Raw genomic sequence first — 23,110 nt, forward strand, 5'->3', positions numbered from 1 at the left:
AGTGGTGAGGATAGGGTAAGATTTGAATTGATATTTGTATAAAAAAGAAAAGTACTGCAAATTGCATATAAAGTGTGTTTGGGCCCCCAAATATAATGGGTTTATGCTATAATTTTACCAGGCCCAAAACAAGCCTATTAGGCCCAACATTGTTTTATGACTTAATGAGATTCATTTTATACAGTTTATGACGTGTCTCAATATCCACCAAAAATCCCTAAACAAAATTCCAATTTCTTATCCAAACAGGGAGGCAGACTGAAAAGTGACAGAATTGTTCCTTGACAAATCGTGTAAAAGACAACTATTTACAATCGCAAAGATGCAAGTTTCACGTAAATAAAAAAGGGTCTTAAATTTTACATCGAACGGATTATTTAGATAAAATAAAATTTATATTATTTATGTTTTATGAGATGTTTTTTATAAAATAAAATCGTAAATTAGGATCAGAATAAAAAATATCTCATAAAAATATAAACCGTAACGATTAAGTTGATTCAAGACGTCAGAAGAATTAATATTCGAATTCTGAAATTATATCGATTCGAAATTTGAATCTCAACCCGTGATACGTGACAGAAGGATGTCAGTTTTCTAAATGACTGATCGGATTTATCTCCGTCAAACTCAACGATCGTGAAGCTTTCGGTACTAAACTCAACAGTAAAAGAAATGGAGCAACAAGAGGAAAACTCCAGCAGGTTGGTGCTTGTGTTGTACCCATTTCAAGGCCATATAAACCCCATGCTCCAGCTAGCCACTATCCTTCATGGAAAAGGCTACTCAATCACCATAGTTCACCCTGAGTTCAACTCTCCTAACCCTTCAAACCAACCTCAATTCACCTTCATATCCATTCCAGATAAGCTACTTGAGTCCAAAGTCTCACTTTTACCGGAGGATTTTATGAGTCTGGTTTTGGCTCTCAACAAGAACTGTGCAGCACCGTTTAAGAAATGCTTGAAACAAATGTTGGACGAGAAGCATCCCCATGAATGTATTGCTGGTATCATTTATGATGCTCTCATGTACTTCGCTCAAACTGTTGCTGATGATCTTGGTTTTCCAGGAATTAGTATGCGTCCCACTGCTGCAGCAATGTTACTCTTTGCTGTCATTCCTCACCCTGATCACGGTACTGCTTTTCACCTTATATTAGTTCTAGCAACAAAAGTTTCCATGATGTTGAAATATGAAATATGAAATATGAACAAATAAAAGACAGAAACTTTAAAGCTTCAAGTAATCTGCTGTCATATAGATTCCGTACGTAATTTATTGAAAAATTGGATGAAAAACTATGAAACTGTATTTGGTTGGATATTAGGCTCTTACACTGTATATTCAGTCAACTGACATCAGTCAGTCAACTAATTTTTCTTAGTGACTTGGCGCTAATTACAGCTTTAAACCATTTCAATTATGTTACAGAATCTGTCTTTGAAAACCAAATACCGGAGCTTCAACCCCTCCAGCTTAAGAAAATGGTTACATCTATGTCACAAAATCCAACAGACGCCATGTCAGAGGTGAGAGCTGCAGCATTAAATGCAACGAAGAGATCATCGGCTATGATCGAGAACACAATGGAATTCCTTGAACACGCAGCACTGTCAAAGATCAAAGAATACTCGCCTGCTCCAGTTTTCACAATTGGCCCCTTTCACAAACTAGCTCCATCCATTTCCAGCTCATTACTGAAGGAAGATGCTCACTGTATTTCTTGGCTTGACAAACAAACCCCGAAATCTGTTATCTATGTCAGCTTTGGAAGCATGGCCAGCTTGAGTGAGCAAAACATTGTTGAGATAGCTTGGGGCTTGGCCAACAGTGAGCAGCCATTTTTGTGGGTGATTAGGCCTGGTTTGGTACCTGGCTCAGAAGGGACCGAGTTATTGCCAAAAGGTTTTCAAGAGAAAGTTGGAGAAAGAGGTTGCATTGTTAAATGGACACCTCAAAAGGAGGTGTTAGCGCATGTTGCAGTGGGTGGATTTTGGACTCACTGTGGATGGAATTCTACACTTGAGAGTGTCTCCGAAGGGGTTCCAATGTTATGCAGGCCTTATTTTGGGGACCAAGTTCTTAACATGAGGTACATCTGTTATGTGTGGAAAATAGGCCTGGAATTGGAGAATGAGTTGGAGAGAGGGAAGATAGAAGGAGCTATAAAAAAGCTAATGCTGGATGCAGAAGGAGAGGAGATTAGAAATAAAGCTATGGAATTGAAAGAGAAAACGGAAGATTGTCTGAAAGAGGAGGGCTCTTCATGCAGGTCCTTGAATGAGTTAACAAAGCTAGTTTGATTGCATAATGATCATCTGATGGAGATATTCCACAAATCAATTACATTCCCTTGATATGAAGGCTAGTATTCTTTGGCCAAAAAGAAACAGAAAGTATTTAGTGGAATGTTCTTAAGTTTAAGATATAATCAACTTTTACTTTGAAAGTGGGGATGTTCTTTTATTAAAACACATGAAAATTAAAATCAGATATCATCAGTATGATTAAACCCATGAAACTAAGATCATTGTACTTGCTAGTTTATGGTAGTATGGCACCTGTATTTGAAAGGGTTGGAAAAGGAGATATTGTCAGTTTGAATAGAACATTATACATTAGTAGAGAACACCTTATAATAATATTACAAACTAAGGCGTAGTTACAGAAATCAAATTTCTTTGTTCTTAACATACAACTCGAGAACATAAGAAAAACTCTCAAATTCATTAAAAAAAAAAAACAAATGCTTCAAAGCTTTTAACCAGAAATCTTAACGGCTTTGACATCAGGTATCTTTTCTTCCTCCTTAGGAACAGTAACGGTAAGAACCCCATTTTCCATGGTAGCTTTCACCTGATCCATCTTTACATTCTCAGGCAACCTGAACCTCCTCGTGAACTGCCCACCGCTACGTTCAACCCTGTGCCTGGTGTCGTTCTTGTCTTCCTTCTCAACGTTCCTCTCTCCGCTTGTTTGAAGCACCCTGTCATCTTCAATCTCGACTTTCACTTACTCTTTCTTAAGACCTGGAAGGTCAGCCTTGAAGACGTGAACTTCTGGGGTTTCTTTCCAGTCGATCCGAGTGTTGACAAAAGCAGATGTTTTAGGGGATTGTATGGTGAGTGAAGAAGAAGAGCAAGGGAAGTCCTTGAAAGGATCCCATACGTCAAAAGAGAAAGGATCGAAGTTGCTGCTCCTTGGATTGCCAAGATAACTTGGGATCATCACCATTTTCTTGCTTTTTTATGAAATTAAGGATTGATGAATAAATAAATAAAATCGCAAGCCTTTAGTTGCCAATAAGTTCTCTCAAACTCTGTTTAGCTGTCTTGAAGCCATTTAAAGTAGAACATGTTGGGTATATAAAAGAAGCCGAAGAACAATCTAATACCATTCTGATACTTGTGTTTGGGCCTCAAGAGGACTTTGACTTCTTCCGCAGCTCGTGAATGTTTCAGAACTTGCTTGAATGGTCTGAACTCTTTTGCAATCAAATCGACTTCAATGTTGAAATGGGCTTTTCTTCGTCTTCTACGATCCATTAGGCTTATTTGTCCAGATCATTCAAGTTAATTCTCTAACATTAGTGAATCCACCAGTTTTCAAGCCCAACAGAAAAGTTCGAGAACGTACTAGCTTCCTCTTCAGCTTATTTTAAATACCCGACATGCCCGACCTTGTTAGCACAAGAAAACAGAATCATATTCTCGGAAACAATCAGTAATCAAACACTTGCGGTCTCACTGGCCCAGTTTTGTCGTTGATCCTTGTTCTATAGTGTAAGAGAAATGGCGATGATCCCCAGTTTCTTTGGAAATCGAAGGAGCAGCGTCTTCGATCCTTTCTCTCTCGATATTTGGGATCCCTTCAAGGACTTCCCTTTCCCTTCCTCACTCACCACGAATACATCTGAAACCTCAGCTTTTGCCAATACCCGTATCGACTGGAAGTAAACCCCTGAAGCTCATGTGTTCAAGGCTGATCTTCCAGGGCTCAAGAAAGAAGAAGTGAAAGTTGAGATTGAAGATGACCGGGTGCTTCAAATAAGCGGAGAAAGGAAAATAGAAAAGGAAGACAGGAACGACACCTGGCACCGCGTGGAGCGGAATAGTGGCAAATTCTCGCGGAGTTTTAGGTTGCCGGAGAATGTGAAGATGGATCAAGTTAAGGCTTCCATGGAAAATGGGGTTCTTACTGTTACTGTTCCCAATGTGGAAGTGAAGAAACCTGATGTCAAAGCTATTGAGATTTCTGGTTAGAAGACCGAAGGGCTTGAAGGGTTCTGTTGTGTGTCTGCTTGTCTTCAAGTTTGAAATGCCTTGAACTAGAATAAACATGGTGGGATTGATGTTATATTTAAATTATGGTTTGTGATATTATAATATTACAGAGTTTTTATCAATAATGTAAAATTGTTCCTTTCTTTTATTCACTCTGCTCTTTTTGAATTCAGCTGCTCTATTCAAATCATCTATTTTAACCATTTCAAATTCATTTTAGTAATGGAGATACATTCAAGATTAAAGAATGCTTCTATTTTCTATGATGCAAATGCAATCTTGGCATATAAGTTGCAAGAATGATACAATTGTTGGCCTTGGTTTATCTATTTTCAGTAGATATTTTTGCTTTCCATTAGTGGTTGCCTGTTAAAATGATGGAAAAAACTTGAAAAACTTTCATATGTAGCAGTAAGTTATGAAAAAAAAAAAAAAAAAACCAAAAACTTCATAAAAAAATGTTTAATGCTAATTGTTTTATGACTTTATTTCTAATTTGTGCTTAGAAGTCCAGTTTGCTTGTTGACTTCAAAAGCAGTGAAATACTCCCTAAATTCCTTCAACAATAATATTTTAGTTATTTTAACTTAAGACTGTTCTTAAATTCTAACAAGTTTTCAATAAACGACCAGTGCTTGTTCCATGCCTGGATCCGTTGTATCAGCTATGCACACCATTGACTCCTCAAACTGCCATTGCCACACTACAAATTCAACTCCCATGTCCAACCCTTGACTTCTCGTTCTACCAATATCAAACGACCTATTTGATGTAGACAACTCCGTGAGTTTCTTTTAAAACATCATTATGGATTTCATAGCTGTCATATCACATGTATAATATCATCTTCAAACCCCCAGCTTGCAGGGGACACATTATCCATTTCAAGGACACATAAAATTAATTCAATGCTTCAACTCGGCACCTTACTTCCTGCCAATGGCTTCTCCATTACAGTTGCACAAACTAAATTCAACTTTCCTAATCCAGCCAATCACCCTTATTTTACATTTCTATCAATATCAGATGCCCTGTTTGATCGAAACGCCTCCTCCATGGGTATAAAAGAAGTCATATCATGTCTTAACACGATGAATGTTCATTATCATTAAGTTAAAATCTTCACTGTTGATACATACGCCGTGTCGTTGGCCCTTGGTGCCTGGACTTTGTCCCCTCAGATTTAGGGATTTGCCCATAGCCAATTTCAAAAATATAAATACCTTACTATAAGTAAGAGCAAGAACAAGTGACAAAGATCATCTTCAGCAGTCATTTGCAATACTATAGACTGCCTTCAACGGTCATTATTGGCATACTTACAACAGCAGTGCTAAGTTCCTGTCTTTCCTATAGGCCCTCTCCATTCTATTGTTCCAATTGCCTCTAAAAGTTCACTAAAAGAGGATAGAAACTGCATAGAATGGCTTGACGAGCAGACTCATAACTCAGTTTTATATGTGACCCTAGGAAGCATAACTTCCATGAATCAGAACGAGTTAAGGAAAAGGGCTAAAGGGCTGAGTAACAGTACACTGCGTTTCTTATGGGTGCTCAGGCCAGGTTCATTGTTGCCAAAAGATTCCAATGAAATCATTGGACAAAGTGGCTTAATTTTGAAATGGGCACCCCGAAAGGAAGTATTGGCACATAAGGTAAGAGCCATTGCGGCCGGCGCTCAACCCTGGAAGTGCTGTAGTTGCAATGGTATGTCAACCATGCTTCGGCCTTTCGGGAATCAAAGAGTGAATGCGAGTACTTTAATTTCTTTATATTATTGCCCTGGGCTTTTGAACATTAATTCAATGTGCTTTCCCTTTTCTTCAGATTGAGACTTGTCATTCTTATCATCAGAAAACAATTCATTACTGAACAACTCACAATTTCATTAGTAGAATTCTGATTACATTCTTACATCATTTGAACCAACATAATCGACTAGCAACTTCCAACATTAACAGCGATGATCAATTCCTTAAAAACATATTTCTCGGATTTTTAATGTTTCAGTCACTTCAACCAGAAATCTGAATAGTCCTGATATGAGGCTTCTGCACTTCAACCTTAGGAACAGTAACAGTGAGAACCCCATTTTCCATAGAAGCTTTAACTTGATCGATCTTCACGTCCTCGGGCAACCTAAATCTCCTCGAGAACTTGCCACTGCTGCGCTCCACGCGATGCCACGTGTCATTGTTGTCTTCCTTCTCGACATTCCTCTCGCCGCTGATTTGAAGCACCCTGTCATCTTCAATCTCCACTTTCACTTCCTCTTTCTGCAGCCCTGGAAGGTCGGCCCTGAACAAATGGGCTTCCGGGGTCTCCTTCCAGTCAACACGAGCGTTGACAAAAGCGGAGTTCTCTTGGGAGAGTGATGGGAAATTGTTAAATGGATCCCATGCATTGACAGAGAATGGATCAAAGTTATTGCCTCGTCGGTTGCCGAAGAAAGTTGGAATCAAAGACATTTTTTTTTTTCAATTCTTGGAACTGCTTTGACGGTTGGTATTTTGAGAATTAAAACCTACTCCTCATATTTCTTGATTGGGGAAGGAGGGATGGGTATTTAAACGATTCGAAGGAAAGTCTCCCAACTATATTTGAAAATGAATTGGTTATCCATAAAGATAAAGAAAGCTTTCTTGTAGTTCGGCTTCTTGCTCTAAAAATGAAGAAAGACTAGTCGGAAATCCCCGGTTGGGTTGGTCCAACCAAGAAAGGCATGGGAGTCTTTGGGCATTGCTTGGGCCGAGTGTTGTAAAGGACTGGTTACCTAGAAACTAAATAATAAACATGACCTCTTACTTAACATCAGGGCAATCAATTTTGGGTCTCGATGGAGGACGTTTCGATTTTCTAGTAAATTCAAGGGCCTTCCAGGCTTCTCTTGCGGAACCTGGATGTAAGGATTTTCTTTCTGATTAAGCCTTCAAATGGGCCAAGCCTCGCCCTTCATTGACTTGTACTGGTCTCTTTATTGGGTATTTTTTCCTCTTTTTTATTGCAATTTACAAGGTCAAAAAGTCTAATTTTTAGGTTTCTTTTAATTTAATGGTAAATTAATTGGACTGTGCTAAGTCAACATGCATTGATTTCTCACTCGCTAATGTCAACACATCTTCAGAGAAGCTAGCCAAGCTAAGCTATGGTAAGGGGGCTAGGAAAGTTGATTATGATCTTTCAAGCGGACTCAAGTGGATTTACTTCCTCTAAAACTGTGATCAGCACTGTCTTAATTAATGGTAATTTGTCTAATGTACCAAACTACCTACACTTCTTCAAAATTGATAAAATTGCGATGGACAATCAGACTTATGTTTGTTGGAGACCGCAATGTGAACCATTTTTCTGGGGCCGCTTTTTAGGCTGTAGTTGGGTGACAGTGAGTAAACCGTTTGTCTATTGCGGTCTTTGTTTGTCACACATTAATATTTTCCGGCGAATGGCTCGGCGCTGTTAATGTAACGTACACAATACAGTTCTTAATTTTATTTTAATATTAATTATATTGATCGATATATTTTAATTATATCAAAATATGATAATTTAAAAATAATTTTTTATATCAAATTTAATATTAAATAATATTAATTATTATTGTTAATTTTAATCTGTTTCGATAAATTTTAATAAAATAATATATTTTTATCGATACATAAATATAAAATATATTTTATAATTTTTAACTTATTTTTTAATATTTAATTATTTTTAATCTAATAAAAATAAAATTAATTGATAAAATAAATCTTTCGTTGGTTAATTTCTGTGCAGATCCTTCCACCTCCAATTTCAAGGTCAGATTTTGATAAGGTGCTTGATAGAGAGAGGCCAACAGTGAGCAAAGCTGATATTGAGTTCCATGAAAGATTTACAAATGAGATTGGAGAGGAAGGTTGATGGATTCGATGAAATTGTCACATTGATCGACTCTACTTGTGAGTGCAATCTCTGCTATTTGTATTATTATAAATATTTAAAAATATTATAAAAAATTTATAATATTATAAAAAATTTATGATATTATTTTTTATATTTTTAAATTTATTTATTTAATTTTTAAATATATTGAATATTTATTTTATAAATTATTAATAATATTATAATATATAAGTTCATATAGATTTATAAATATATTTATATAAATTTTAAAATTTTAAAATAATATATTAAAATAATTGATATCATTATATATCATATTTTTCAAAAAAATCAAAACATTATTCGATATGATATTTAACGATCTTAGTCCATAGTTTTAACCTTCACTCATTATCAGGAAAATTCTTCTGTCTCCGATCTCTACCTTTACTTCTTCACTCCTCAGCGCGTGCACTGGCGCAATAGGCACAAGAGCTGTTTCTTGCCAGTATATCTAGAAGTCGAGCAAAGCTGAAGGATCTATAAAATATTACCCTACTTAAAATGTAAGCAAAATAAGTCGCAATAGTTGGATAAAATAACTAACATTTGTACACTAACAGTCATCTCATGCACATGATCAGTTTTTCCAAGTTAAAAAATAAAAAAAAAAAGATGAGAGCAGTGTTCAATTAAAGCACAGCCTTTTTAATGTGTCAGAGGCAGGGCTTTCAATTAAACAGTGTCAGTGATGGGCCTAATGGTTACAAAACTGGAAAATGGTGTTGGGTAAATCTGTTTCCTCTCCACTTGCTAATTTAAACCTCATGAAAAACCCAAAGAACACCAGAACTTTTAAAAGCCTAATTTAGAAGCCATGTAGTTACAGTGTCCAAACCTGAGCCGTTTTCCCCCTGAATAAAAGACAAAAACACTATCCAAGTACATAGCAAAACCAATTCTTTGAAAATTGTCATTCACGTGCTCTTTCTTAAGTTTAGTACAGATTCACGTGTTTCGGATATGGATGGTCTTAATGAACCGAGCTATGAGCTTTGATTGTTAAAGGGTGAAAGTGACAGGTTTTTCTAATTGGAATAGCTATAAAGAGTCGCTATCAGATCATTATTGTATATATTCCCATAATAGTTTAGCAAAAAAAAATAACAATTTGACAAATTGTGTGTCTTTAGTTTTAACAGGTTTTGGACAATTTAGCGAACAGCAGCACACTTTTTCATGTCTTTGGGGGGAGAGAATCCCAAGTTTCTCTTATTTGGCAAGCTAGCTATATTCCGGTATGAGTCACTGTGGATGGAATACTACGCTTGAGAGTTATTGCCAAAAGGTTTCCAAGAGAAAGTTGGAGAAAGAGGTTGCATTCTTAAATGGGCACCTCAAAGGGAGGTGTTAGCGTATGATGCAGTGGGTGGATTTTGGACTCACTGTGGATGGAATCTACACTTAAGAGTATATCCGAAGGGGTACCAATGTTATGCAGGCTCTGTTTTGGGGACCAAGTTCTTAACATGAGGTGCATCTGTTATGTGTGGAAAACAGGCTTGTAATTGGAGAATCATTAGTTGGAGAGAGGGAAGATAGAAGGAGCTATAAAAAATCTAATGGTGGATGTAGAAGGAGATGAGATTAGAAATAAAGCTATGGATTTGAAAGAGAAAACGGAAGATTGACTAAGAGAGGGGCTCCTCATTCAGATAATTGAATTGCATGATGATCTGATGGAGATATACCACAAATCAATTACATTCCCTTGAAATGAAGGCCAGTATGCTTTGGCCAAAAAGAAAAAGAAATTATAATAGTATTTAGTATAATGCAGGTTTCAAATAACGATTGTATAATAAAATAGTGATCACGAAATTACGGTAATATTATCGTCCGTCATCGTTATTGAAAAAAATACTATTAAAAAATTGAATTACACTTAAAATAATGTATAACAGCCGTTAAAAAATAATATAACGGAACATAACGACAATAACGGATCGTTATTGTCACTATTTTCATTTTTTTAATTAATGGTTTAAATAAACAGAAAAAAACTTCAAACAACAATAATCTTAATTCAATCTTGAAGTTACTCAAATTCAAATCAATCTTAAATCTTGAATCAACAATCAAAATTAAAGAAGATAAAAAAAAATTAAATTATTTTTTTTTTGTACAATTTTTGTAAAATAATATTGATTTTTATGATAATACGAGAGAGATGATATTGAGATACTCGGTAGGCAAAGACATTGATGAGGGTACGCAAGAGAGTGAGACAGATGCAGAGAGAAAAATGGAGAGAAGAAGAAAACACGAAGAAGAAATGGACGAGGGTTTCTGGTTTGCCTTTCTGGTTATCAAAGTTTGGGGGAAATTTTGGGGGAGAAAGTTGTCTGAGGGGGACGCGTGGGGTGGGGTGGATGAGTGAGTTTTTATTTATTTAATTTTATTAAAACATAAGTTTAAAATTTTGTAATTTTTGAAATTATATATAAATATATATAGATTTTAGATGAAAACTTTTAATAAAATTTTTTGTATAAGTTAGAAAAAATAATTAAAATCAAATATTATAATTTGATTTTATTATTTACTAATTTATGATTTTATATTTTAAATTTAACAATTTTTTTATTATTTTGTATTTATATTGTTATTAAAATTTTTTTATTAGATTAATTCTTGTTAATTTATAACTATAATTGATGAAATTTGAAATTATTATATTTTTAAGTTTATAATTTTATTAAATATAAATGCTTGATATTTAACGTATTATATTTAGTTAATATTTTGATTTGTTTAGAATTTTGAATATGAACTTAAGTAAAAATTTTGTTGCTAAACCAAATATAAATGTTTTATTATAATCTAAATAAAATTATGAATTTAAAAAATGAAAAACATAGATGTTATAAACTGTTTTAAAAATAAATAAATAAAAATTTTTATAATTATAATTATAATTATTATATTTTATAACAAATTATGTAAAATTAAAAAAAATTTATGATGATCGTAATAATTTTCGTTATGTCTAAAAATATGATAAATACGATGCAATCAAAAATTTGATTGCGCTATTTTATAATATACTTAAATTTAAGATTCAATCGGCATTTATTTTTGAGATCAATTTGATTATGCCCAATGAAACTAAGATCATTATACTTTCAGTTTATGATAGTATGACATCTGTACCATTTTACATTAATGGAGAACACCTTACAATAATATAACAAACTAAATTCACAAAAAAATAAAAAAAAAAAAAAATTACAACATAAGGCGTAGTTATAGAAATCAAATTTCATTTTTCTTAACATACAACTCGAAACATAAGAGAAACTCTCAAATTCATTAAAAAAAAAAATGCTACAAAGCTTCTAACCAGAAATCTCAACCTTTGACATCAGGTTTCTTTTCTTCCTCCTTAGGAACAGTAACGGTAAGAACCCCATTTTCCAATGAAGCTTTCACCTCATCTATCTTCGACTTCATATTCTCAGGTAACCTGAACCTCCTCATGAACTTCCCACTGCTACGTTCAAGCCGGTGTCAGGTGTTGTTCTTGTCTTCCTTCTCAACGTTCCTCTCTCCGCTTATTTGAAGTACCCTGTCATCTTCAATCTCGACTTTCACTTCCTCTTTCTTAATACCTGGAAGGTCAGCCTTGAAGACGTGAGCTTCTGGGGTTTCTTTCCAATCGATCCGAGTGTTGACAAAAGCAGATGTTTCAGGGGCATGTGTGGTGAGCGAAGAAGAAGAGAAAGGGAAGTCCTTGAAAGGATCCCATGCGTCAAAAGAGAAAGGATCGCAGATGCTGCTTCTTCGGTTGCCAAAAAAAACTTGGGATCATCGCCATTTTCTTGCACTTTTATGAAATTAAGGATTATGAAGAACTAAATAAAATCGCAAGCCTTTAGTTGCAAACAAGTTCTCGCAAACTCTGTCAAGCTGTCTTGATGCCCTTTAAAGTAGAACATGTTGGGTATATGGAAGAAGCTGAAGAACAATCAAGTACTTTCTCATACTTGTGTTTTGGGCCTCAATAGAACTTTGACTTCTTCCGCAAGTCACGAATGTTTGAGAACTTGCTTGAATGGTCTGGACTCTTTTGCAAGTAAATAGACTTCAATGTTGAAATGGGCTTGTACTTAGTTTTCTCCATTCGGCCTCATTTGAACAGCACTAGAAAGAAGTCCAAATCATTCAAGTTAATTCTCTAACGTTCGCGAATCACAGCCCAAAAGAAAAGTTCGAGAGCACAATACATTCCTCTTCAGCTTGCGATAGATACCCGACATGTGTAGCCTTAGTAGCGTCAGGAAGACAGAATCAGATTCTCGGAAACAATCAGCAATCAAACACTTAAATTCTCACTACGGTTTTGTTGATCTTTGTTTCGCAGTGTAAGAGAAATGGCAATGATTCCCAGTTTCTTTGGCAACCGAAGGAGCAGCGTCTTCCATCCGTTCTCTATTGATGTTTGGGATCGTTTCAAGGACTTCCCTTTCCCTTCCTCACTCACCACGAATACATCTGAAACCTCAGCTTTTGCCAATACCCGAATCGACTGGAAGGAAACCCCTAAAGCTCACGTGTTCAAGGCTGATCTTCCAGGGCTCAAGAAAGAAGAAGTGAAAGTTGAGATTGAAGATGACAGGGTGCTTCAAATCAGCGGAGAAAGGAAAATAGAAAAGGAAGACAAGAACGACACCTGGCACCGCGTGGAGCGGAGTAGTGGCAAGTTCTCCAGGAGGTTTAGGTTGCCGGAGAATGTGAGAATGGATCAAGTTAAGGTTTCCATGGAAAATGGGGTTCTTACTGTTACTGTTCCCAAGGTGGAAGTGAAGAAACCTGATGTCAAAGCCATTGAGATTTCTGATTAAAAACCTGAAGGGCTTAAAGGGTTTTGTTGTTATTACATACTTTGTCTGTCTGCTTGTATTTTCAAGTTTGAGAGGTCTTTAAAAAGAATAAACATGGTGGGATTGATGTTATAGTTAAATTTTGGTTTGTAATATTATAATATTACAGAGTTTTTATCAATAATGTAAAATTGCTGGTATTAATGTAACTGTTCCTTCGTTTTATTCACTTTGCTCTTTCTGGATTCAGCTGCTCTGTCGAAATCATCTATTTTAACCATTTCAAATTCATTTTAGTGAGACATTCAAGATTAGAGAATGCTTCTATTTTCTATGATGCAATCTTGGCATATATGTTGCAAGGACGACGCTACTGTTGGCCTTAGTTTATCAATTGGCTGTAAATTTTTTGCTTTCCACAATTGGTTCTCTGTCAAAATGATGGAAAAATTTTCATATGTCATAGGAAGTTATGAAGAAAAAAAAAAAAAAAAACAGAAACTTCGTCAAAAAGTGTTTAATACTAACTGTTTTATGCTTTGATTTCTTATCTGTGCTTAGAAGTCCAGATTTACTTATTGACTTCAAAAGCAGTGAAATGCTCCCCAAATTCCTTCAACAATAATATTTTATACAGGCACTTAAGACTGTTCTTAAATTCCTTCTCAATTACTGCTTTGACAGTTGGAATTTTGAGAATTAAAACCTACTCCTCATAAGGAGGGATGGGTATTTAAACGATTCGAAGGAAGATTCTAGTACTTTCCAGGGCAATCAATTTTGGGTCTCGATGGAGGACGTTTCGATTTTCTAGTAAATTCAAGGGCCTTCCAGGCTTCTCTTGCGGAACCTGGATGTAAGGATTTTCCTTCTGATTAAGCCTTCAAATGGGCCAAGCCTCGCCCTTCATTGACTTGTACTGGTCTCTTTATTGGGTATTTTTTCCTCTTTTTTATTGCAATTTACAAGGTCAAAAAGTCTAATTTTTAGGTTTCTTTTAATTTAATGGTAAATTAATTGGACTGTGCTAAGTCAACATGCATTGATTTCTCACTCGCTAATGTCAACACATCTTCAGAGAAGCTAGCCAAGCTAAGCTATGGTAAGGGGGCTAGGAAAGTTGATTATGATCTTTCAAGCGGACTCAAGTGGACTTACTTCCTCTAAAACTGTGATCAGCACTGTCTTAATTAATGGTAACTTGTCTAATGCACCAAACTACCTACACTTCTTCAAAATTGATAAAATTGCGATGGACAATCTGATTTATGTTTGTTGGAGACCGCAATGTGCACCATTTTTCTGGGCCGCTTTTTAGCCTGTGGCTGGGTGACAGTGAGCAAACCGTTTGTCTATTGCGGTCTTTGTTTGTCACACATTAATATTTTCCGACGAATGGCTTGGCAGCTATTAATGTAACGTACATAATATAGTTGTTAATTTTATTTTAATATTAATTGTATAGGTTGATTTATTTTAATTATATCAAAATATGATAATTTAAAAATAATTTTTATATCAAATTTAATATTAAATAATATCAATTATTATCGTTAGTTTCAATTTGTTTCGATAAATTTAAATAAAATAATATATTTTTATCGATATATAAATATAAAATATATTTTATAATTTTTAATTTATTTTTTAATATTTAATTTTTTTTAATCTAATAAAAATAAAATTAATTGATAAAATAAATCTCTCGTTGGTTAATTTCTGTGCAAATCCTTCCACCTCCAATTTCAAGGTCAGATTTTGATAAGGTGCTTGCTACAGAGAGGCCAACAGTGAGCAAAGCTGATCTTGAGTTCCATGAAAGATTTACAAATGAGATTGGAGAGGAAGGTTGATGGATTCGATGAAACTGTCACATTGATCTACTCTACTTGAGAGTGCAATCTCTGTTATTTGTATTTTATTAATAACTGCATGATCATCCAAGAATGTGTCTATTTATATGAAAAATATTTATTTAAATATTATATGATCAGATTAAATATTTAAAAATATTATAAAAATTTATGATATTATTTTTTATATTTTTAAATTTATTTATTTAATTTTTAAATATATTGAATATTTATTTTATAGATTATTAATAATATTATAATATATAAGTTCATATATATTTATAAATATATTTATATTAAATTTAAAATTTTAAAATAATATATTAAAATAATTGATATCATTATATATCATATTTTTTAAAAAATCAAAACATTATTCGATATGATATTTAACAATCTTAGTCCATAGTTTCAACCTTCACTCATTATCAGGAAAATCCTTCTGTCTCTGATCTCTACCTTTAATTCTTCACTCCTCAGTGCGTGCACTGGCGCAATAGGCACCAGAGCTGTTTCTTGCCAGTATATCTGGAAGTCGAGCAAAGCTGAAGGATCTATAAAATACTACCCTACTTAAAATGTAAGCAAAATAAGTCGCAATAGTTGGATAAAATAACCAACATTTGTACACTAACAGTCATCTCATGCACATGATCAGTTTCTCCAAGTTAAAAAATCAGAAGAAAAAGATGAGAGCAGTGTTCAATTAAAGCACAGCCTTTTTTAATGTGTCAGAGGCAGGGCTTTCAATTAAACAGTGTCAGTGATGGGCCTAATGGTTACAAAACTGGAAAATGGTGTTGGGTAAATCTGTTTAATCTCCACTTGCTAATTTAAACCTCATGAAAAACCCAAAGAACACCAGAACTTTTAAAAGCCTAATTTAGAAGCCATATAGTTACAGTGTCCAAACCTGAGCCGCTTTCCCCCTGGATAAAAGACAAAAACACTATCCAAGTACATAGCAAAACCAACTCTTTGAAAATTGTCATTCACGTGCTCTTTCTTAAGTTAGTACAGATTCACGTGTTTTAGATATGGATGGTCTTAATGAACGGAGCCATGAGCTTTGATTGTTAAAGGGTGAAAGTGACAGGTTTTTTTGATTGGAATAGCCATAAAGAGTCGCTATCACATCATTATTGTATATATTCCCATAATAGTTTAGGAAAAAAAATAACAATTTGACATATTCTCTGTCTTTAGTTTTAACAGGTTTTGGACAATTTAGCGAACGGCAGCATACTTTTTCATGTCTTTGGAGGGAGAGAATCCCAAGTTTCTCTTATTTGGCAAGCTAGCTATATTCCGGTATGACTCACTGTGGATGGAATTCTACGCTTGAGAGTTATTGCCAAAAGGTTTCGAAGAGAAAGTTGGAGAAAGAGGTTGTATTCTTAAATGGGCACCTCAAAGGGAGGTGTTAGCGTATGATGCAGTGGGTGGATTTTGGACTCACTGTGGATGAAATCTACACTTGGGAGTGTCTGCGAAGGGGTACCAATGTTATGCAGGCCCTGTTTTGGGGGACCAAGTTCTTAACATGAGGTGCATCTGTTATGTGTGGAAAACAGGCTTGTAATTGGAGAATCATTAGTTGGAGAGAGGGAAGATAGAAAGAGCTATAAAAACTCTAATGGTGGATGTAGAAGGAGATGAGATTAGAAATAAAGCTATGGATTTGAAAGAGAAAGCGAAAGATTGTCTAAGAGAAGGGGGCTCTTCATTCAGGTAATTGAATGAATTCATAAAGCTAGTTTGCTTGCATGATGATCTGATGGAGATATACCATAAATAAATTACATTCCCTTGAAATGAAGGCCAGTATGCTTTGGCCAAAAAGAAAAAGAAATTATAGTAGTATTTAGTATAATGCAAGTTTCAAAAAACGATTGTATAATAGAATAGTGATTGCAAAATTACGGTAGCGTCACCGTTCGTCATTGCTATTGAAAAAAATACAATTGAAAAATTGAATCACACTCAAAACGGTGTGTAACAGCAGTTAAAAAATAATATAACGAAACATAACGACAATAAGGGACCGTTATTATCATTATTTTCGTTTTTTTAACTATTGGTTCAAATTAAACAGAAAAAAACTTCAATCAACAATACTCTTAATTCAATCTTCAAGTTACTCAAATTCAAATCAGTTTTAAGTCTTAAATTAATAATTAAAATTAAAGAAGATAAGAAAAAGTTAAATTACCTTTTTTTTTTTGTAAAATTTTTGTAAAATAATGTTGATTTTTATGATAATATGAGAGAGATGATATTGAGATAGTCGGTAGGCAATGACATTGATGAGGGTACGCGAGAGAGTGAGACAAATGCAGAGAGAAAAAGGGAGAGAAGAAGAAAACACGAAGAAGAGATGGGCGAGGTTTTCTGGCTTGTCTTTCTGGTTATCAAAGTTTGAGGAAAATTTTGGGGGAGAGGGGTGTCTGAGGGGGCCGTGTGGGATGGGTGAATGCGTGAGTTTTTATTTATTTAATTTTATTAAAAGATAAGTTTAAAATTTTGTAATTTTTGAATATATATATATATATATATAGATTTTAGATGAAAACTTTTAATAAATTTTTTTGTATAAGTTAGAAAAAATAATTAAAATTTAATATTATAATTTGATTTTATTATTTATTAATTTATGATTTTATATTTGAAATTTAACAATTTTTTTATTATTTGGTATTTGTATTGTTATTAATTCTTTTGTTATTAGATTAATTCTTGTTAATTTATAACTATAATTGATGAAATTTGAAATTATTATATTTTTAAGTTTGTAATTTTATTAAATATGAATGCTTGATATTTAACGTATTATGTTTAGTTAATATTTTGATTTGTTTAGAATTAATTTTGAATATGAACTTGGCTTAAGTAAAAATTTTGTTGCTAAATCAAATATAAATGTTTTATTGTAATCTAATAAAATTGTGAATTTAAAAAATAAAAAACATAGATGTTATAAAATGTGTTAAAATAAATAAATAAAAAGTTTTATAATTATAATTATAATTATTATATTTTATAATAAATTGTGTAAAATTAAAAAAAATTTACGATTACTGCAATGATCTCCGTTATGTTTAAAAACGCGATAAATACGACGCGATCGAAAACGTGATTGTGACTGCTATTTTATAATGTGCTTAAGTTTAAAATTCAAACCGTATTTACTTTAAAGGTATTGGGACGTTCTTTTATTAAAACACATGAAACTAAAATCAGATATCATCAGTTTGATTAAGCCCAATGAAACTAAGATCATTATACTTTCAGTTTATGGTAGTATGGCATCTGTACCATTTTACATTAGTAGAGAACACCTCACAATAATATAACAAACTAAATTCACAAAAAAAAAAAAAAAATTACAACATAAGGCGTAGTTATAGAAATCAAATTTCATTTTTTTTAACATACAACTCGAAACATAAGAGAAACTCTCAAATTTGCTTATTGACTTCAAAAGCAGTGAAATACTCCCAAAATTCCTTCAACAATAATATTTTATACAGGCACTTAAGACTGTTCTTAAATTCCAAACAAGTTTTCAAAAAGATTAAAAGACAAGCGACCGGTGCTGGTTCCATGCCCTGGATCCAGTGTATCAGCTATGACACCACTCAGCTAACATTGCACACTGCAAATTCAAGTCCCATGTCACACTCTTGACTTCTCGTTCTGACTATATCAAACGACCTATTTGATGTAGACAACTCTATGTATTTCCTTTTTCTTTTTTTTGGATAATCTAAATACCGTTATGGACTTCATAACTGTCGTAACACATTTATAATATCATCTTCAAAGCTTGCAGGGACACATAAATCCAATTTCAGGGACTGCGTTGAATGGTGTTGGTTCCATGTCGAGTTCAAGGACGCATGAAATTAATCCACTGCTTCAGCTCGGTACCCTTCTTCGTGCCAATGGCTTCTCAATTACATTTGCACACACTAAATTCAACTCTCCTAAACCAGCCAATCACCCTGATTTTACATTTCCATCAATATCAGATGCCTGTTTGATCGAAACGCCTCCTCCATGGATATAACTGATGTCATATCATGTCTTAACACGAGCCGCAAAGCCCCACTCTAGAATTCACTAACCCAGAGTATTGAAAGGGAGGAGGAAGATCATACTAGTAAGCTCCCATGTATTGATTATGATGGATCCATGTCTTTACAGAAGCTGTGGCACATGAACTGGAGCTGCAAAGCAACATGCTGGGAACCACTAGTGCTGCCACTCCCACTCCGCTCACATACTATTCATTTCCACTACTCCAGAAAGAAGGTTATATTCCATGGCAAGGTATATTTTCTTAACATTTGTGTTGCTCTTCAATAATAGAGATATAGTTGATACGTTAAAATCTTCATTGTCTATACTCGATACAGACGCCATGTTATTGGCCTTGGTGCCTGGAGTACATCCCCTCAGGTTCAAGGATCTGCCCATAGCCAATTTCGATCATCTTCAGCAGTCATTTGCAATTCTATAGCCTGCCTTAAACGGTCATTATTGGCACAGTTACAACGGCAGTGCAAAGTTCCTGTCTTTCCTATAAGCCCTCTCCATTTCTATTGTTCCAATTGCCAATAGCATTTTACTAAAAGAGGATAGAAGCTGTATAGAATGGCTCGACGAGCAGACCCATAACTCATTTTTAGGAAGCACAGCTTCCATGAATCAGAACGAGAGAAGGGAAAGAGCTAAAGGGCTGAGTAACAGCAGACTGCCTTCCTTATAGGTGCTCAGGCCAGGTTCATTATTGCCTAAAGATATCAATGAAATTATTGGTGAAAGTGGCTTAATTTTGAAATGGACTCCACAAAAGGATGTATTGGCACATAAAATAATAGGACGATTTTCGATCCATTGTGGCTAGAACTCAACCCTGGAAAGTGTTACAGCTGCAATGATAATCAATTAAAATGTGTTATTTCATATCTAATAAATTTTTAATATTTTGTAATCTTATATTTATGTTGGATTAATTAAGTTACTGCTAATTGAATTTAAATTGAATATTTAATATAATATCAAAATTAATTGCATCACTAATCGTCTCCATAAATAATATCAAAGTCAATATCACAAGTTCATATGTCCCTTCCTCAAGCAATTGCTTTTGGAAGGGTTTGTAGCATTTAAAGTCCTAACTTCTAAGGTCCTAAAAGTGAAAAATAGTATCAGAACCAAGATATAAGCCTTATAGGGCAAGAAAATTGATAGTATGCGTCTTCCTAACAATAATTACTTTTGGGAGAGTTGGTGGTATGCATACAACAAATAATTGGTAGCGCTGAAGTCGTAAAAGTAATATTAGAGCAAAGATTTTCTTCTGATATCCTTTCTAAATCTATCAAAGTCAGAATTTTTTTTTGTTATTTTTTGGATGCCATGGTCACTTGTGTGTGCTAAATATATTATTATAAGATTAGGGTATGTCTCTTTTGAAAGCAATTGCTATTGAAATAGTGAGAGAGTTAGTAGCACTTTAGGTTTTAAAAGTGAAAAAAAAAAATCAAAACTAAGATATAAGCCTATATAAGGCTAAGGTACATGCTTTGGTAGCGTGTGAAAGTGGTATCAGGCCAAAAAATATTTCTATTGCTTTTTTTAAATTTGTTAGAGCCAGATTTTTTTTTTTTTCAAATTTATTACGTGATATATTTTTTTTATTATCTTTTTCAAATTTATCACGTGATAGATTTTTTTTAACTCCATCTACAGCAATTGCTTTTGAGAGAATTGGTAACGTTTGAAGTTATAAAAATGGTATCAGAGTTAGGATTTTCTTCTATTATCCTTTCTAAATTTGTTATGTCAAATCAGGATTTTTTTATGTTGCCTTTATAAATTTTGTTAGAGTCAAGATTTTATTCTGTTACATTTTTCAAATCTATCAGGCCAAAATTGTTATGTGATAGCTTTCTTTTGTTATCTTTTTCAAATCTGTTATGTAATAGTTTTTTTTTTTTTATCTCTACATATAGCAATTATTTTTGGAATAGTTGGCAACAAAGTCAAAAAAATTTTTTTGTTATTTTTTGTAAATTTGTTAGAGCCTAAGATTTTTTTTGTTATCTTCTCCAAATATATCACATGACAATTTTTTTTTATTTTCACCTAAATATAATGGAAACCAGTTAAAATTATTATCTCATATATTGATGGTTTTATATTCAAATTGAATTTCTTCACTTATTATCAATTGATTTTAAGTTAAATGTTTAATAATATCAACATGTTTTGGGATCAAAGGGTAAATCCAAGAAGTTTGTTTTCTTATATTTTTGTCCTAGGCTTTTGAGCATTAACCCAATGTGCTTTCCCTTTGCTTCAGATTGAAACTCGCCATTATTATAATCAGACAACAATTAATTACTGCAATGAAAACATTATTAAGAACAACTCCCAATTTCATTACTAGAATTCTGATTACATTCTTAAACATTTGAACCAGTAATTATATAATCTACTGACAATTTCCAATTCCTTAAAAACATATTTCTAGGATATTTCATATTCTACTGACAACTTCCGACATTAACTGCGACCACCAATTCCTTAAAACATATTTATAGGATTTTTCATGTTTAAGGCACTTAAAACTTCAATCAGACATTTGAATGGTGAATGGTCTTGAAATTAGGCTTTTCCACTTCAACTTTAGGAACAGTGACGGTGAGATCCCCATTTTCCATAGAAGCTTTAACTTGATCCATCTTCACCTTCTTCATAAAGCTAAACCTCCTCGAGAACTTGCCGCTTCTCCGCTTCATGAGAAGCCTTATGTCATTCTTGTCCTTCTCAACATTCCTCTCCCCGCTGATATGAAGCACCGTGTTATCTTCAATCTCCACTTTCACTTCCTCCTTCGTCATGTCTAGATAGTAGATCGTGAACACATGGGCTTCCGGGGTCTCCTTCCAGTCAACACGAGCGTAGACAAAATCGGAGTTCTCTTGAGAGAGTGATGGGAAATTCTCGAAGGGATCCCATAGATCTACAGAGAATGAATCAAAGTTATTGCCTTGTCGGTTGCTCCATACATCTACAGAGAATGAATCCACTTCAACTTTAGGAACAGTGACGGTGAGATCCCCATTTTCCATAGAAGCTTTAACTTGATCCATCTTCACCTTCTCCTTGAAGCTAAACCTCCTCGAGAACTTGCCACTTCTCCGCTTCAAGAGAAGCCTTATGTCATTCTTGTCCTTCTCAACATTCCTCTCCCCGCGGATATGAAGCACCCTGTTATCTTCAATCTCCACTTTCACTTCCTCCTTCGTCATGTCTAGATAGTAGATCGTGAACACATGGGCTTCCGGGGTCTCCTTCCAGTTAACACGAGCGTTGACAAAATCGGAGTTCTCTTGGGAGAGTGATGGGAAATTCTTGAAGGGATCCCATACATCTACAGAGAATGAATCAAAGTTATTGCCTTGTCGGTTGACAAAGAAAATTGGAATCAGAGACATTTTCTTTTCAATTTCTTGGAACTGCTTTGACGGCTGGTGTTTTGAGAATTAAAACCTACTTCTTGTATTTCTTGTTTGGTGAAAGTGGGATAGGGTTGCGTATTTAAAGGATTCGAAGGAAGATTCTAGTACTTTCCAGGGCAATCAATTTTGGGTCTCGATGGATGACGTTTCTATTTTGTAGTAAACTCAAGGGCCTTTCAAGCTTCTCTTGCTGAACCTGGATGCAAGGATTTTCTTTCTGATTAAGCCTTCGAATGGGCCGAGCCTTGTCCTTCATTGACTTCTACTGGTCTCTCTGTTGGGTATTTTTTTTCCTCTTTTTTATTGCAATTTCCAAGGTCAAAAAGTCTAATTTTTAGGTTTCTTTTAATTTAATGGTAAATTAATTGAATTGTGCTCATTCCACATGCATTGATTTCTCAATTGCAATGTCAACACAACTTCATAGAAGCTAGCCAAGCTAAGCTATTGCAAGGGGGCTAAGAAAATTGATTATGATCTTTCAAGCGGACTCGAGTGGACTTACCTCCCCTAAAAACTGTGACCAACACTGTCTTAGTTGATGGTAACTTGTCTAACGTACCAAACTACCAACACTTCTTCAAAATTGATAAAATTACGATGGATAATCTGATTTATGATTATTGGAGACCACAATGGGATTCTTTTTTCTGGGGCCCCTTTCTAGCCTGTGGCTGGGTGACAGTGAGCACGCC

General features: G+C 34.3%; 2 protein-coding genes and 6 pseudogenes across 3 annotated transcripts; 4 read left to right on the forward strand and 4 right to left on the reverse strand.

Annotated features, from left to right (window-relative positions):
- The first annotated feature begins 476 nt into the window (after window positions 1–476).
- Window positions 477–2,475, forward strand: LOC111303702 (UDP-glucose iridoid glucosyltransferase-like). The gene is made up of 2 exons (XM_022900113.2): window positions 477–1,138; window positions 1,435–2,475. Exons 1-2 carry the CDS (start codon window positions 676–678, stop codon window positions 2,304–2,306), a joined length of 1,335 nt encoding a protein of 444 aa, XP_022755848.2. The 5' UTR covers window positions 477–675; the 3' UTR covers window positions 2,307–2,475.
- Window positions 2,476–2,658: 183 nt separating this feature from the next.
- LOC111303697 (18.1 kDa class I heat shock protein-like) lies at window positions 2,659–3,237 on the reverse strand (annotated as a pseudogene).
- Window positions 3,238–3,670: 433 nt separating this feature from the next.
- On the forward strand, window positions 3,671–4,438 carry LOC111303690 (17.3 kDa class I heat shock protein-like; annotated as a pseudogene).
- Window positions 4,439–4,581: 143 nt separating this feature from the next.
- LOC149515218 (uncharacterized) lies at window positions 4,582–9,981 on the forward strand (annotated as a pseudogene).
- On the reverse strand, window positions 6,152–7,126 carry LOC111303701 (17.3 kDa class I heat shock protein-like; annotated as a pseudogene).
- A 1,468-nt stretch (window positions 9,982–11,449) lies between the features above and the next one.
- On the reverse strand, window positions 11,450–12,024 carry LOC111303679 (18.2 kDa class I heat shock protein-like; annotated as a pseudogene).
- Window positions 12,025–12,453: 429 nt separating this feature from the next.
- On the forward strand, window positions 12,454–13,259 carry LOC111303692 (17.3 kDa class I heat shock protein-like). Its single transcript, XM_022900107.2, has one exon. The coding sequence runs from the start codon at window positions 12,581–12,583 to the stop codon at window positions 13,049–13,051; it is 471 nt and encodes a 156-aa protein (XP_022755842.2). The 5' UTR covers window positions 12,454–12,580; the 3' UTR covers window positions 13,052–13,259.
- Window positions 13,260–21,308: 8,049 nt separating this feature from the next.
- LOC111303694 (17.6 kDa class I heat shock protein 1 pseudogene) lies at window positions 21,309–22,481 on the reverse strand (annotated as a pseudogene). The gene has a single exon (XR_016326988.1). The product of XR_016326988.1 is annotated as a 17.6 kDa class I heat shock protein 1 pseudogene (transcript).
- Window positions 22,482–23,110: the final 629 nt, after the last annotated feature.

Source organism: Durio zibethinus, chromosome 13, assembly GCF_047325235.1.
Source record: "Durio zibethinus cultivar Kanyao isolate XHJ-2024 chromosome 13, ASM4732523v1, whole genome shotgun sequence".
NCBI classification, from domain to species: Eukaryota; Viridiplantae; Streptophyta; class Magnoliopsida; order Malvales; family Malvaceae; genus Durio; species Durio zibethinus.